At 38.1% G+C, this 17239-nt stretch overlaps 1 protein-coding gene across 1 annotated transcript in view; it reads right to left on the reverse strand.

The window, feature by feature from the left end:
* LRRC1 (leucine rich repeat containing 1) overlaps positions 1 to 17239 on the reverse strand; it is a 109909-nt gene that overhangs the window by 26758 nt on the left and 65912 nt on the right. The window contains exons 11-13 of the mRNA XM_068405357.1: positions 15319 to 15434; positions 14235 to 14407; positions 12541 to 12677 (exon numbers count right to left, since the gene is read on the reverse strand). Of these exons, the coding sequence (XP_068261458.1) occupies positions 12541 to 12677; positions 14235 to 14407; positions 15319 to 15434 (426 nt within the window). The remainder of the gene's footprint in view (positions 1 to 12540; positions 12678 to 14234; positions 14408 to 15318; positions 15435 to 17239) is intronic.

The raw sequence follows: 17239 nt of genomic DNA on the forward strand, positions 1-17239 counted from the left end.
CTTCTCTGGAGACATTCAAAACCCGCCTGGATGCGTTCCTGTGTGATATGATCTAGGTAATCCTGCTCCGGCAGGGGGATTGGACTAGATGATCTTCCGAGGTCCCTTCCAATCCCTAACATTCTGTGATTCTGTGATTTTAGTATCTTGTAAATACTTGGTTTCCCCTTTTTACCTTGAGAGGTACCTTCAGTCCCAGAGAGACACTTTGCCATTGAATGGGCAATACTGGTGATACAAAGAGCAAGCAAAGGCTGCTGAAATTAGTGGAAGCCTTCAGGGACTTACATGAGCCTGGAACCAAGCCCACCTTCAGCATCGTAAAGAAGAACTAATGATCAACAACAGCCTTCAATTATGTTATACTCTGTACTATTAAGAAAACAAACAAGAATACTTAGACCTTCAGTGACCATTTCACCTCATGAACTGAGTGAAAAAAACCCTATCAAGTCACCCTCCTTGTCTCATTATTCATTAAATAAAATGTTCCATTTGTTCAATGGTCCAGTAGAAAGCACAATACTAAATTGATCTTTTAAGGTTTGTTGATTTTCACAGTGATTATAGTCCAGTTTTCCCCAAACATCCATTACTTATTTATATCCAGAAAACTCCACCTCTGTTCCTCACACACAGAAGTTCATACATGACAAATTGTGTCAAGGTTGCCTATGTACCTCAATTTCACTGAACTTCAGAAGTAATTTTTCAAAGTAACCTTTAAGTTTTATTTTAATCTCGCCTTTAAATTTTCTTACAGTGGTACAAATCCATGGCATAAAGCAGCCTGACACCATTTAAATAGATACATTAATGCATATGCTCCAACAAGACAAAGAGATGGAGAACACAAACTAATGAAAAAAATTACCAACAAGCTCACGGTGGGGCAATCAGCAGCACACAGTGACTTTCACATTGTTTAAACAGATATTTGATTCAGATTTAACAATTCTTTAAGCTCCCATTTTTTCTTTTTAATGCAGAATGGTTACGTTCACACACACACAGATTTCTTGCTGTTATCAGCACCCTAGATGCCACCATCTCTATTAGATCTAAGGTTGAGAAAGAAAAGACGATAGGACAAGGCTGTCCATGCCGGACATACTGATTCATCTTCAGCTGCCGAAGGAGCTGCCCTTGGGATTCTTCATCTGCTTTTGCTTTTAGGATGGCTGAAAAGACTAGGAAATGGACAAGGACAATATCTCAGCATCTTGCTGGAAAAGATTATAGACCTTTCTGTGAGTCTTGAAAAGATCATAGCCCCAACAAAGGATTATTTGCATTGTACACAGAAGGCATGATTGGCCTCTACAGGAAATTTGCTGTTAAACCACATTTTGAACTGCACTGACACTCAGCAATACCACTGTTTGCTGATACATAGCCCGTATTTCTGGTTATGCTAAACCACATTGCTCAGGACACTTGTGCTGATTGTCGATTTAGTTCACCAGTGAACTGAATGCAAAAGCAGCACAAACAATCATGACACGGTAGTGGCTCCTGTTCCTCCTGACAATTCGAAATGCAAGGCAGGATATCTCCTTGTATTTCTTTACACTTGCCTTGAATAAGGAAACATAGGGTACCCTTAAATAGGAGCTTTGTTTCCTATGAATATTAACTAGGTGGATAGCAATTCTAATCAGACAGGTCAATAGCACACTAGCTGAAATTGTTCGCTATTGTTTTGGTCTGTTTTATTTCAGAACAGCTAATGTGACACCTCCCAGTGTTCAGTATTTCCAGAGACAGTTTAAATCCTTGTCAACTTTTAAGCTCATTAGGGAGCCATAAAGCAATTTCACTCTAAAAATAAACACACGTACAGTGAAGCATTTAACTTCTTCTGGGAATGTCTCATCCTTGTTTGACCCCGATCCCTAATCCTAAACAACAGTGTTTCAATCCCAGCCTGCCAAATTCCGTAAGACCAGTAAAAAGCTATTCTCTCGAGGTAACAGATAGTTTCCTAATTAAGCTTACGCTGACAATCACCATCTTCGGCACACATTCAACTGCTCTGGTAGCCTCCCATACACACGAAGAGCTGCCTGTCTTCTGCTACGGCAGGATGCTTTTCCTCATGCTGACACACAGCTATAAGGGAAATGCAGTATCTGTTTGACACCTCACACCTTCTGTAACCTAAGAGATTTCAGCCTTCAATATTCTTAATCTACAGTACTTTAAAGTAAAATAGAAACAAAATGACAACTCTGGGTAAGAGCTATTCACATTTCCACTAGGTCTATACAATACCGTGGATGGCATTATCTTTATGAAAGCAGTTTCACAGTTTGTTTGTATCAATGGCAAAAGACTGCATGGAACAACCAGAAGTGCCTTTTAGCCTACATTTGCATGTATCTGTTGTCAGCAAAACACCCCATGCATTATGCTTTCATGAAATAAAATGGAGAAACAAAGCCAATGGATGCTGCTGCTGTGAGTGCAGGCTAACATTACTTTGAAAACAAATCTTAGTCCTCTATCATTTTTTACAACTCGATCCTTTTTGATGACAGAAAAGGGGGAGGGGGTGAAAATAAGAAGATAGTGGACTTAATCCAGTTCAGTAGCAATTTAAGGTGAGGAACAGAGAATGCCGGGGATGCTGTCACTGGTCCCACTGACTGTCAGGGGGTACCGTGCCCGGCTCTTCGCATCCTTTTGGACAAAGCCAAGAGTAGCCAAGGTGCTACACAACACTGCGAGTTCTAGTGAGGCCAGTCACATGCAGAGTTTGCTACAAGGAAGAGATGGAAGGTACAGCTCTGTTTGCCGTGCTTTAATGCAAAGCAACAACTCAGTCTGATTTTTTTACTGGATTTTGTTTTCCCCTCCAAAAATAAAATCAATTCCTTACTCTGATGTATGAATGAAAATTGCATTAGACGGGCAATAAGCTCCCATCAACCCTCAAGGTGGAAATTGCTACATTTCAGCTAACAGATAGTAGATTTGTACTCTAAAAATAAAGCTATCTATCTTAAAAAACCTCCAGTAATTTATTAGCTCATTCTCATTATATTAAATACTATAGGACCATGTTTTGAGACTAGAGAAGTTACTGGCAAATATCCTAATATTAAGAGAAAAAAAATCAGTTCTCCTTACTGAATTTTATAGATGATAATTGGTCTTCTTACTGCTCAGGTAAGGTAGGAAGTTTCTTCTTGTGTTTTCTACATGGCGAAACTGAGACCCAAAAAGATTAAAAAGGTCAGTGTTTTAAGTCATTAGTAGCAAACACAGAGTGAGGCACATAGATTTACATTCTCTTAAAAATATTTGGAATAAAATAAAGGAAGAAGGCGAATTCGGTATTTAGAACTTTAAGCTTCATGTATATTTGGACTGTGTAACACTGATGTTTTGTAGATGCAGAAGAAGTGTTTGGAGGGAAAAACTATTTATCAGCCTCAGCAGTTATGTTCCATGGAAATATATTTTTCATTTCCTTTCATTAGTAATGATCCTAACTGATTGGTAACAGATCATTTTCCTTCAATGTTTCACCAGCAAGTCAGGTGGGCTCCCTTTTTACCTCCTTTCAACATGTTTTCAAAGGCAGTCTCTTCAGAACATAAATACTCCTCCTTCATACCCCTGCATGTTAAGAGGACAAATTGTTCTCATAAAGTACAACGTGTCTATTCTGATAAGATCTCACTAATAAATCCTCTAGAGAATGAATTTCCTCCAGGACACAAAGGTGTGCAAATGCTATGTATCACCCTAAATCATTCTGGCAAATGAAAAAGAATCCAAAACACCCCAACAATAAAAGCCAAGACATGAAAACCACCCACATTTCTGAAGTACCATACTGAAACCATAAAGTGACAACAAACATCCCGCTTACAGCAACAATCATCGGCAAGTAGAAGCCAGTGCTTTCAGTTACCTACAATATTTCGATGGTAATACACCTGCTACTATAATTCAACTCAAAATGCCAAACACACATTCTCGCCTATTTTTCTATTCAAAAAAAAAAAAGCTTAAATAGCTTAATTAGTAAATATGAGAAAGAAAATGTCTTTAAAGATGTATTTCCTAGAACATAAACACCTTTCAAGTACAACCATACATAACATATTCTACTAACTGAAAACTATTTCAGACTCATTCCCTTTTTAAAGTACAAAGGGCTGTCTCTCAAAGAGCTTTGTGTGATTCGCATTAAATAAGAATGAAAGCTAAACAGAATGCTGCCAAAACAAAAGCATCCTTCAATATGATTTCATTGCAGAAGAGGCAACATAAAAGTTGCCTGAACAGACTACTGAAGCAAGCCTTCCATGGGGAAACTTTGAAAACAGTAAATGACTTAATTTTAAACTTAGATGTTCAAGTATTAATTAGCCAGATAAGATTATTGAATTTCCTGATGACAACATTTAAAAAAAATAAAATTGCTGTAGGTTATCCTAAAAACATCCACTATGCAAATACTCTTCAGACTTGCAGTTTCCTCCCCTTTTGAATGGAAAAAAACATCAGCAATATTCAAATAATCACTCTTTTTGTTAGTTAGTTTGGATTTTGTTTTGGTTTTAAATTGCTTAATGGAAGTCCATAACCTCCTCAACAAACTATAGAGAAACTCACTTATGTATATAATCATGTAGTGCCCTGTTTAATCTTCCAGAAATACCGGACAGTCATATCTCCTACAAGCTACTTCAAAATGGTTTAATGCAGCCCATTTATTTTGGGTTTGGGTAAAACTGGCAAGTTATTGGGAGAGATCACAGAATCAAACTGCTTACATCAGTAGCACAGTCCCGTAATTTGCTTAAGTTTGCTTCAGAACCAAAAGAAGATAGTTTTGTGTCGGACTAAAACTAACTTTGAAGAGTTAATTCCTGTCTCTGCATTATTCTGGGGATGCTTACAAACTGAAATTCAAGCTGCTGATGCTGTGATGGTATTTGCAAGCTGTGTGTGCATCCGTGGATTTCAAGGAAAGTTACCACAGTCAGCACTTGCCTACTGCAGCGAGCATTGCTAACACTTTGGGTATGGCCGTGACCATGCCTCCAGCTGCACATCCAGAGATTTCAGTCAAGACAACATTCTCCAGCAAGAGATGAGCAGGAAGAGAAAAAGCATCAAAAGTTACTGGACATCAGGTGTCCACTTCCCGGTATTAATGCCAAGGGATATTTGCTAAATCCTTTCTCCGAAAACACCACTGAGCCACAGGGTTCTTCCCACAGCCAGTACTGACGCTGTACTTCTCAGGAGAGGGCTCCTCCTGTATAAAGACAAACTACTTCTTAAGATCTCAGTGTTAAGAGACTAACAACATCAGTGTTAAGAGGCACACCCTGAACAAGTTAAAATTCAAAACCAGACTGCCATGAACCCTTGCTCCTGATGTTAGTACAAGGTACAGTCCAGCCACACATACCAAGCTCCTCCAAGCCCTCTGCTCTGGCAGAACCCGTGACTGGCCATCCTGTTGCCACAAAAACCATACAAGAGGCGATAGAACACATCGTCTCCCCAACACCCACCAGAAGAGGAGGTAAGACGGCTCCTGCAAAGCAGCTCACAAAGCTGTCCTCAAAGCAGGTATCTGCTTTTCCACTTTGAAAAATCTCACTTTTCATTAAGCTGTTTGAATGCTAACCATATTCCTGACTTCAGAATGAAAGAGGAAGGCGCAGTCCGTCTGAAAATTTAACAGGAGGTAAATTTCAGGAGGAAGGGAACACTCAAAACATTTATTGATAGCCAAGACCAGCCTGCTTTTGTCATCTTCTTTGATAGCAACCTAAGCACGGAAACAGATTTGTGTGTTTGATGGAAACTGAAGACGAGAAACACTTCTATTGAGTCAATTGAAAAACTAATGTAATTTTATTTTCCAGAGTCAAGGCAAAGTCAGGCAGTGAATTCTCCATTAACAAAAGGTCTAGACATTTCTGATAAATAGTATGCTTCAGTCTCAGTGGGAGGCAGACATTTACAGTGAACCAGGATAGGATCAACTGATACACTAAAGAATATACTTCAAAAAAATTAAATTCCTGGTGTCACTACTCTCAAAAGCTGAATTCGTGAGCAGCAAGTAGTGAAACCTGTTAAGCAGCTAATCATCAGCTAAAAACAGTTCACCCAGCACTAGTAAAGCACTAATATTAGACAAGAAGCAGCAGATCAGCTTGTCCTGGACACAAACAAGTCATTTGCTGGAAAGGACAGTGGCATGCGAGTTTCCAGTACTCACCTTCCCACAATACACTGATTATCAAAAATATGGAATGTAAACCAGAAAAATAATCTCGACACATAAATTATATAGAAGCTATGGAAAAAGCCTGGAGCAACACACAGGGGATGGAAAAATCTGTTGCTTCACTAACTACACTGACAATGGAAGCAAGAGAGTGCTCTTTTTTTTTTCCTACTCTTGCAAGACAAAGGAATTGTGACTTTCAATGAAGAGAACTCGCATGTAGTAACTGACAGATTAATATTAAATCCACTCCACCACTACGATCAATTGCTTTTTCCTGGTTACTTGTTTAGCTAATAAAGCAGCATGCAAATTTTGTAGTGTTTCTTTCCTTGCATTAGACCCACCCCCTAAAAGACCTACAAAGCAATTGAAAAAGTAGGAAAAGTTTAAAGAGAAAAAAAAAAACAAAAGTTATTTTTACAAAGTTATATTCACTGCTCAGGCTCCTCACAGCATCAGCGAGAGAAAAGAGCCGAACAGAGACTGGGAAGGGAGGGCTCATGCTTTAAATGCTTCAGTGTAACAAACATCATCAGCTTTTTCTGGCTATAAAATAACAGTTAAAACCACCTGGAACTTCATCAACACTGTTGAGAATACAAGTGTATCTAAACCACTTTATGAAATGGCATATCACAGAATTACAGAACGGTTGGGGTTGGAAGGGACCTCTGGAGATCATCTAGTCCAACCCCCTGCCAAAGCAGGTTCCCCTAGAGCAGGTTGCACAGGGTCGTGTCCAGGTGGGTCTGGAATATCTCCAGAGAAGGAGACTCCACAGCCTCCCTGGGCAGCCTGTTTCAGTGCTCTGTCACCCTCAAAGTAAAGAAGTTTTTCCTCATTTTCAGATGGAAGGTATAGACCATGTGAGAAGTCAGAGGGACTACCAGGGGTCTAGGCTGCTGGAGGTTTGACCGGGTGGAATGACGTGCAAGTCACTCTTTCATGATAAAGCTGCTGTGAAGCAGACATTTAGGATTTGGGGGACAGAGAGGGTAGCCACATGTCACTTTGCACAGTTTGTACCCAAACACCTTTTCAGCCCTGAAAACAAATGACACTTCAACTACTATTATTCCACACTACCAGTAGCTGTTGTCATACCTCAAGTTTTTACTAGCCTGGAAAAATTCACTTACTGCCAGATTCAAACACCCTACACTAAACTGTATGTACTGCTGAACTACCTGCAGCAGAGCAGAATCTCAAATTGCCTGGCCCAAAGAGCATAAACAAACATTAAGGAGATAGAGTGCTATACAGTGTTAGTGTAGAAGATGATTGAAAAATACACCTCCTCTTTCAGATCTCCTCAGATACTCACTGAAAAAAAAAACGAAAATCCAGACTTTCATTACACAGATTCACAAAGTGAAGACAGATGGCAGTGAAAAGCAAGGAACACCCACACTCCTTTGGAGATAGTAGCAGGATGGTCTGATGATGGACTTCAGCTCCTCCAACCTCTCATCAAGCAACTGTTGGATTCTATTCTGAGCTCAATTTATTTTCTTTTACAAATGAATGGAGGCAAACATCTTCAATAAGCAATTCATACCACCTGTCTTTGGCTGAGATGACCACAAGGAGACAATGCCAGCCACCGTAGGGTGTAGGAACATGAAACTGTCCCAAATTAAGGCAACAAGCCTCGATCACCCATTTCTCTGTAGCCAGAGAAATCAAAACAAATATTCATTCCACTATTAAAAAAAAAAAAAAAAAGACTGCTAACCAGTTACTTCATGTCAAAGCTGATGCAGCAAGTCATGCCTGTTTTCTGGCCAGTTTTTTGGGGTGCAGTGCAGTCTCCACAAGCCTGCTGCACTGTACAAAAAGCAACTGCCTAGTGACAAAGCACCTATCACAGAGATATAACAAGATTTACATCTTGTTCGGACTTCAGCAGGAAGGAGTAGGTGCACACGGGTAGTTAATTATTTTCATCTGGTGGCACATTAGGCAAGGCCCAAATCCAGGCTTTACACATTTCATTTCAACTTGCTGATGGGAGCTCTCCTGTTTATATCTGGAGCAGATGCTAAAAACAAAACAAACCACAGCCTCCAAATGCAAAACTGTCACCACAGAGCATAGAGTCTTGCTGCCTTTGGATTTGGTCTGTCTTTTTTAGGAACTCATTTTCATCTTAAATGGGTTTGCTGAGGTTTAACTTGGACTCTGGGTACAGAGTTTCCTACATTCTTAAACTTTGGTTGCGTCAATTCCACTAAGTACCTTAAAAAGAAAATTCTACCCAAGGCTGGAGTCAGCTGTACCAAAACCTCATTTTCTTTCTGGTTTTATTTTAACAGTAGCTTACCAAGAACGACGACGAGAACTCTGCCTTGGGAAGAATGAAATTGCACTACCCCTGTGAACTAACCTAACACCTATCAACCTGCAGCACCTCCTGCAAAGAGACCATACCTTCAAGCTTAAATGAGGAATCTTTGGGATGAGAAGAAATCATAAAAATTAACGTATTTTGCCAGGTTAATTTGAATATTTGCAGATGGCTTACAATATCTACTTGTTCAGCATCAAAAAGAAAGCAGTGCCTTCTGTAAAAGCTTCAAATCAAAATTTAAAAAGATAAATTACAAAAATTATCAAATATTGCAGTTATTAATTTTAACACAGGAGTTATGGTGACTTCCCTGATCTCCTCCTTTTCCATCTTCTCCCAGAAACCCTCACACAACCAACACTTACTGGAAGAAATGTTTAGCAGAAGGAGGGACACGCTTAGCCATACATGAAGTGTCAGGTCTTTAATTTGTTGAAATTTGGGTTCATTGCATTAGCTCACACTAAATATGTCAAATCTTTGCTCTGAACTCAGACTGCTCAAGTCCCTGCATTGAACCAGTTAGTGGTCTTTGTTAGCTCATGGCACATACAGAACCCAGAGACACCAAAATCAATCTTTGTCAGCCTTTTGCAAGATTGTTATTTACTGAATTCAACTCCGTTAATACTTACCTTTATAAACAAACCAGAACCCACAGATTTAATAAGACCTTGAAATCAGCATTGGACCACTGGAAGTGCAACACAGTAACAATGATAGTAAATTCCAGTATTAATTCATACGTACTTGAATTGCTATTTTAATGATACAATAAATCTACTGAAGCTTTTAAAGTTTTTTTTATTATGGTTTTATATATCTATATAAAACCACCAAAGCACTTTAAAGAACCATGCTTTCTTGTGTAATACATAAAACTAGTTTCATACTTTGCTTCTGAAAGTCTGTCGTGCTGTTTTTCAAGTTATTTTACAGATGGCACATTTTAAAAAAAAAAAACAACGGAAGCATGAATTTCTAGTGACTGCAATGCAACGTGGCATCCAAAACAAGATGTTTCATTACAACTAAGTTAAAGTGTGAGTGCATTATGTAATAAACAATAGCAGTTTGGTCATTTTAATCTTAATTCTGTTTACAACAAAACTAACATTTGTGCTTCACCACCTAAAATCCCGTGATATAAACATAAGTTCTCTGCTGTAAAAATCCCAACAAATTACTGTCCGAAAAAAAAAACATATCTAAAGCAGAAGATCAACTTTAAATCTACTCACTTTCCTCGAGAATTGCTATATTTAAGACTAATATGACATACAAGACACAATAAGGCACAATGGGTGGTACAAACAAATGAATACAGTTGTCCATGAAACTTGTTCTCTTCCACAAATACTAAAATATGTACCGCTCAAGATAAATTTTCTCTTAAAAATGAAATACATCATCTTGTTATGAAATTCCTATACAAAAATTTAAAATTTACACCATCTGAGCTGCCAAAAAAATAAAAAAAGTGTATCAATTTTCCACAAAACTATATTTCCCACCAGCACATCCAGCCACTGGGAAAAAGATACCCCAGCACTCTGGAAAAGAAAAGCATTATTTCCCCTGTGTTTAAGACAAAAATATTGTATTCTGCATACAGTAGTGTATTATACTTAAAAAAGCCTAGCACTATTAAAATTACAATATTGATTTGGAAATTATTGGTTCACTGCCTGGATGAAATAAGGCACTTTCTTCCAGTGGGCAGCACTTTTCACATACATGGAGACGATGAATCAGGTTCTGGTTCAAAACAAAAAGGGGCTCAGTGAGGTCCCAGAAGACGACGGGAACATTTCAACAGCAGGGGAAGACACAGGAGGTAAAACCTGGAGATGAAACTCTACACAGAAGTGGTCACTCTGTCAATGGCATTATTGACCTCGTTTTTGTTTGAATCCAGTCCTTTAGCAGCATTCATATCATTCCGTAAATTCTCCACTGTCTTTTTCATGTTCTTTAATTCTCCAGGGTGTGGAGTGGCTCGCCTTAGAAGTGTTCTCTAAAAATAAACAGCGCAATAAGTGGTTTTGCCTTCGTCTCTTTGAAAAGCAACATGCACTTTCAAGGCTTTAGCATTCACATACCAAATATTAGGTATCGATTTTTTTCTTTTTCCCCCCTTTTTCTTTTCAAACTACAATGCTCTATGTTGAACGTTATTTCCATAGCTGCTTGTTTACGAAGACAGTGAAAGAGGTTTTAAGAACTGCCTAGGAGCAAATTTTTTCCTGTCTTGACCTACTAATCTGAAAGCCACTCAAGTGAAGTACAATTACAAGTTATAAAGTGAAGATTCTTTCATAAATACAGTTGGGAATTATTTTTTTTTCCCCAAAAAACTATCCAAGTGATTTAAGATCACATTTCAAACAAAAAATACTCAGCTGGTTTTGAAAGAATCCCACAAGATCTCTTTACAGTGTCAAATACATGTTTGAGTGGAGCTCTGTATGCCTCCCAGCCCCACCACACAGTTTGGCTCTCTTGTCAGCTGACAACAAATATCTTCAAAGGAAGAAGAGGGAGCATGTTGCTCCCATCTTAGACACAAGAATGTCTAACATCATTGTGCTGAAACCTTTACAAGGAAAACAAAATTTACGAAAACCCCAGTTAGCATCCAGATTAGAGACCAATAAAACACCAAGAATAATTGCACAAATACGCATCAGTATAATACATATATACGTGCAATCACTCTTCAGTGGTATACACGTGAACCGTGCAGATTACAGCAGCACTGATGACACATGAATGGGTGCGTTGGTCAAGACTGCTTCGGAAATCTGCCCTTCCTCCTCCCCAGTAGGATCATAAACTTCTTTTTCCCCTAAAAAGGTTCTTGCCTCAAGTCAGGCTGTGATATCATGACTGAAAGCAGTTATCATTAACACCTGAGCCCTCGGTTATTGTATGGAAATTCTCGGGTTGGCACAGTTGTTAAGAAGCATCATTCTGAACTCCCTTATCAGTCAGTCCACAAACCACACTTGTCAGAGACATCTAGTTTCTGCTGCTTTGGATTAAGCAACCACCTTGCTTGAAAACTTAGATGTTCATTTCCCTACTAACTAAGAATTCTTATAGTCACTTTTTAAAGTAAGACCATGTTTCTAGTGTGTTACAATACAGACAGTGCCCTGAAGTATCTCAAGCTGAGCTCTAATGAGGACCACCAGCGAGTTTTTAGAGCATCAGAGAGGCATGCTGAAAATCTGATTGAATCAGTCTTAATCTTTACAAAGAGTTTAATTGTTAATGAAAGTCAGTAAAGCTAAAGATCACATTGCATTTTGATCTTCAGGACATGCAGAGCCCAACTTAATGGAGAGGTCTTATAAGTACAGTGACAGATGTTCCCACATCCTTTGTTTAAGTGGGAAACTAATGAGCAACGTTCTTGCTGCTTATGGACACTATGGTTCTTTCAATGCAAATGGTGGAGGGAAAAAAAAAGAATAAATAAAAAGAAAGAAAGATAAATTAGAAATAGAAGTTAGAGAGACAAACAATGGCAAACTTAATGAAGACACATGCCAGAGTGCTGGAATCCTAAATTAGACCCTATATGCTTTCAGGCAGTAAAGCTTCACAGATGCAGAGAAAGATCCTATCTTGTTTCTGGAAAGAAAACATCCTGAGCAGACACAGGAAAACAAAGCAAAACAAAGACTATCCTGCAGCAGAATATAAAAGTTATATTCAAAGCAGAAAAGAAAATAAAAGGCATTTTAAGTCAATATGAAAAGTTTCGGCAGTCAATATGAACAGTTTCTGCTACAAACATACGCAAAAAGCATGCAGTCACAGCTGAAATATTTACAGCAGGAGAGCTCAGATACTTTTTACACTTTTGCATTAAAGTCACAGTGTCTGCAGGTACCCAAAGGCTTGGAAAACATACCATTTCATTATCCTCTTCATCCTTTTCATCTTCTAAGAAGCGAATTGCACTGACTCTATTCACTGCCCGCTCATTCCATGTTTCATCTGACATTTCATTTACCAAACTCTCCAGTGCACCACATCGTGGTAGGTTATCTGTTAGAACAGCAAAATGTAACTAAAGATTCACAGCAAGTCTAAAACTTCAATATGCTATATTGTTAATACCTGCAATATACAACCAATCACTTACCCGAAATCTACAATTCGCTATTTCTTTTTTTTTGATAGAAAACAGAACTTGCATTAATTTTCTGTTATCAAGTATACACAACAAATAGTTTCTGTATAAATGAGAAATTTCTGTACTTGGACTGTTTCAAGTTTGTGGCAGTTTCAAAGTACTGATTATATAATTCAATATACTTGCCACTATACATGCTTTTCTTCTGGATCATGGCTGCCATCTGACATTAGCCAGTTCCCTAAATGGCATTCCATAACACAGGATCATTGCTTTCACTGACCTCATCCTTTTAGTATTGCTAGGCATACACATCCAACAATCTTAATTCCAAGCCTTCTACCCTTGAAGCCATGAGATTCATTTGGAGAGGAGGAAATCTAATTTCTAGTAGTAAGGCCTTTAGAGAAAAGTCAGTCTACCTCAGTTACTCTTCTTGAGCTATCTTAATCTTCTCTAAATCTAAAGGGGTTAATTCATTTTCTTATTTTAATTCTTAATGCAATTCTTATTCTTAAAATCCAAACGCTGACACAGAACAGAGCCATTTCTACACTTCTACTGCTTTAATGGTTTCTATTTGCTCCAGCAGCACAGTATTGAAAGAGTGGAATTCATAAAGGCAAGTTTGTGTACCGACAATACAGATATCTACAGCTGAGCTTTTCTCCTCAGGCCCCTTTTGTACTCAGTGCAGAAGGATCCACATGACTTCTTTTAAAAGTCTATTCTTGGATGGGATAAATTACTCTCCAGTGGTTACAGAAAAAGTATAAATATTAGCTCAGATGAGTCCCCTTGAATGTTCACACATCACTGTAAGAGCTTGAGGACAAAAAACATCCACAAGTTACTGGAGCAGCAACCCAGCCAACAGTGAAAAAGAGTTTATGGTCCCACCTGACCCAGAGGCAAGTTTCAGCACAAAAGGTAAATGCAACTTACACTGCAATTCTACACTTGTTGAAGAATATAATAAAGTTACTGAACAGCATCTTTGCTTGAAAGAAAATTAACTTGCTAAAAAGTAAAATGTCTACTGCTAATTACTAGCTATGCAATTATTTTTCTGGTAAATAGATTGTAGTTGGAAAGCTACCAATTTTCACTACATATATATGTATTTCAGATGTATAATCAATGTACACAAATGTGGACACCACTACTTGGCCCACTGGCAAGCCTCAGAATAATGGTATGATTAAGTCTTCTTCTTCCAGGTCTGTATTTTATTTATTGTAGCTGGTGTCATTTTATTTTCAATAACACTCTCAGCCATGTTTTTCAAGTCTTCCGAAAACTAGTATGATTAAAAAAAAAAATTTTTAAAAGTGAAAATTCAACCAGAACTTTGCTACTTTGCTCATTAAAGCTTATGCATGTTTTACAAACCTTTATGGAACAGACAACACAGTAAATAAAGAAGTAGTACTTCTATACGTAATGAAAAACGGATTCTAGGCACTCACCTTGGCAACCAGGCTCAGAAGGCATTTGAGGAAGTAATACACATGTTAAAATCTTTTCTCCTGTTTCAGGGTCTGTGTCAGTCTGAAACGTCAGCAAAGGTTGGGACTGGTTATCAGACAACCACAAGGCCTTCAGCTTCAAGGTAGTCAGTGAGAGGGGAAGATACGTCAGCCTAGTTCAAGAAAGAAAAGTAAAAAAGTCAGGGCAATCTCGAAGAGATTTAATAGATGGTCATGAAGTTGACTTTTAAGTATATATCCCTAAATTGGAATAAACAGGATTGAGATTAATGTCTCTAATAGAAGGCACTGCAGTAATCATCAACTCCAACCACTCCATTCTTTTAAAAAGAACCTGCAGCTTAACTTTATACCATAATTCTCTGTAGCTGTGAATAACAGATAAAACAATGCTGAGCATTTTTGACTGCAGTAAAATGCCCTGGAAGTCAGACAGCTGCTTCTGCTCTGGAGCGTTATATATAAACAATTGCCAGAACAGAAACAGGTAAGTGCCTATGAGACAATTATATTGCATAGATGAGATGCCATTTGCTTTTCCTTTTTTTTTTTTTTTCCATTTAACTTCCAGCTAAGCAACTGAACTAATTTGCTGGTTTATGCTTCAATCCACTCCTTTTTGCATTTTGATATCTGAAACATATCAACTAAGATTCATGAGAAGCCACAAGGTCAAAGTGGCATTATTTCTTACTTGCACTGCATCCCTAAGATAAGACATTCAATATTACTGTTATTTGACATTAAGGTTGGTAGTTTCAGCTGAAGCTCTACCAAATTGCCTAAATTCTCAGTTTTCATTCAGAACTATACAAATCCAGAGGGGTTTTTTTAAATCCTGTCTTCTCCTCAGAGTCAAAGTAATCCAGAAAACACTCATGACAACACACTTTATGCTACTTTGGGCCAAGGGGGAAGACTTCTTTGACAATTTCAACAGTAACACTAACACAAAAGTAATAATTGGGTTTTTGTTACTTCATTCTTAGACCTAATGTCTTTTGTCATAAGAAAGAATTAAGTAAAACTAGCAAAAGAACGTGACAACACAAAAATCTCTTACCTGTTTCCAGCAACATCCAGGACATGAAGTTCAGTGGCTTGTGAAATTTCAGAGGGAATTCGAGATAATCTGTTGTCACGTACAGAGAAGACGTTAAGACTGCAGCACCCCCCAATCTACATTAGAGAAGAAAAAGAAAAAAAAGAAGTCTGCTTTTGTTGCAGTACAATAGTATAAACAAAGGCATGCAGTACGGGTCACGGAATATGTCACAGCGCATTCAAGTTACAATGCCTGCCAGACACTTCACCCAGAGGTACCGACTGCAAACAAGTGTTAGCTTAAAAGAAGCCTGACCTGAAGCAAGTCTGTTGGAACAGTTTCTTGAACAGCTGTATCTGCAAATGATGTGTATCTTTACGAATAGGTCAGGTTCTACCTACCTTTTAGAGCCTCCCTGCCGGGAAGAGATCAGTAAACACACAGATGCCACTTTGCAGAAAACCCTCCCAAAAAAATACTAGCTTTAACTTTCACCTTTTTCTAGCTCTGTGTTTTACATATTAATTCTTTTTTTCCTCATGGTAACTTCAGATACAAGCAAGTGCAATGGGGCTTTAGGCAAAGCAAAATGCTAAATAGACCAATCAACTCCCAACATTCATTGAGACCGCAAACAGTAATGAAGAGTTCACAAAAAGCAGAAGACTTTATGAGTAACATCTTTGATGCCCTATTAGAATGATTCCCACGTGAACTGGCCAATTTAATCTAATATCCTCTGCCTCTACTAATTTATCCAAACGTAAGCATCTGCATTCCCAAGGTAATTTTTGGGTGCAAAAGATGTGATTTTTCAGTTTTACCCTTGAAATACCTGTATTTTGCATCAAAGGTACATGTTTTCTGAAAAAATAAACCCTCTACATTTGATCAAAAAAAAAAAAAATCACCTTTTTGTTCTAGATGGCAATTACTACTCCTTACGAACACCAAGATTATTAGTTTTAGCAACTTGAAAGCTGCTTCAAGTAACTCTTTGTTCGTATTCACAAAGGAAACTTACCTTTGTTTGCTTATCATACGGAGCTTCAAAAAGCACTGCAGTTTGTTTGCCAGTTCCAAAACTCACCATGAGAAGGGAAAAAAAAAAATGTTTCTCCTCTTACTCCAAGTATTAGAGGCAAAATACCCCAATGCCTTTTGAAGTTAAGCAGACTTAGAACCTAACTATAGACAGCAAACTTACTGAAAGAACGTTCAAAAATTAGAGGACTTCTACAGTCACACACATATAAGAAAGTTCTTCTGTCACAATATAGCCAACATGTCACTACACTTTTGTCAGGAGTCCCCAAATCTGAGATGAAATTATTTATGTGTTCTAGTTAACTGTTAGTTCTGTCTTTGCAAAAATCTACAATTCAGTCCAAACCAAGTTGGAGATTACAGACAAATACCGCAGAAGTTTTTCCACTAATCAAAGTAAAAATCACGTTGATTCAACTTACACTATTTACCAAGGAAAAAGCCATTTTTAAAAGGATGCAACTGAGACTTAGAAAATAAAACAAACAAATGGAGCATTTATACCCCACTCACGTTCCTTCGTATCATAAACACAGTTTAATGGAAGAAAGCAGTGATCAGCTGCTGAAGGCTTCTGATTCACAAGCTATTTACAGTGCAAAGTTACAGCACAACAACCTCTTGACAAAACAAAATCTGGGATGGTTTCCCTTAAATCACTGTACTCTAAGATGCAGCTATTTCACAAGAGCACCAGCTTTCCCAGCCCTGGGTGTATGCTAGGAGCAGCAACCTCGTTAGCCATTTTAGCTCGTGAATCAAAGCCCTTAGAAACCAGTGCTCAAATGGTGAGCAAACATTTCTTAGCGCAGTAATTCTGCTATTCACTTTAAAGGGTGTATAGATTCTTAAATAATGTGCCTTGACACATTCACAGAATACAGTGCCATAT

Source organism: Nyctibius grandis, chromosome 1 (genome assembly GCF_013368605.1).
Source record: "Nyctibius grandis isolate bNycGra1 chromosome 1, bNycGra1.pri, whole genome shotgun sequence".
NCBI lineage: Eukaryota > Metazoa > Chordata > Aves > Nyctibiiformes > Nyctibiidae > Nyctibius > Nyctibius grandis.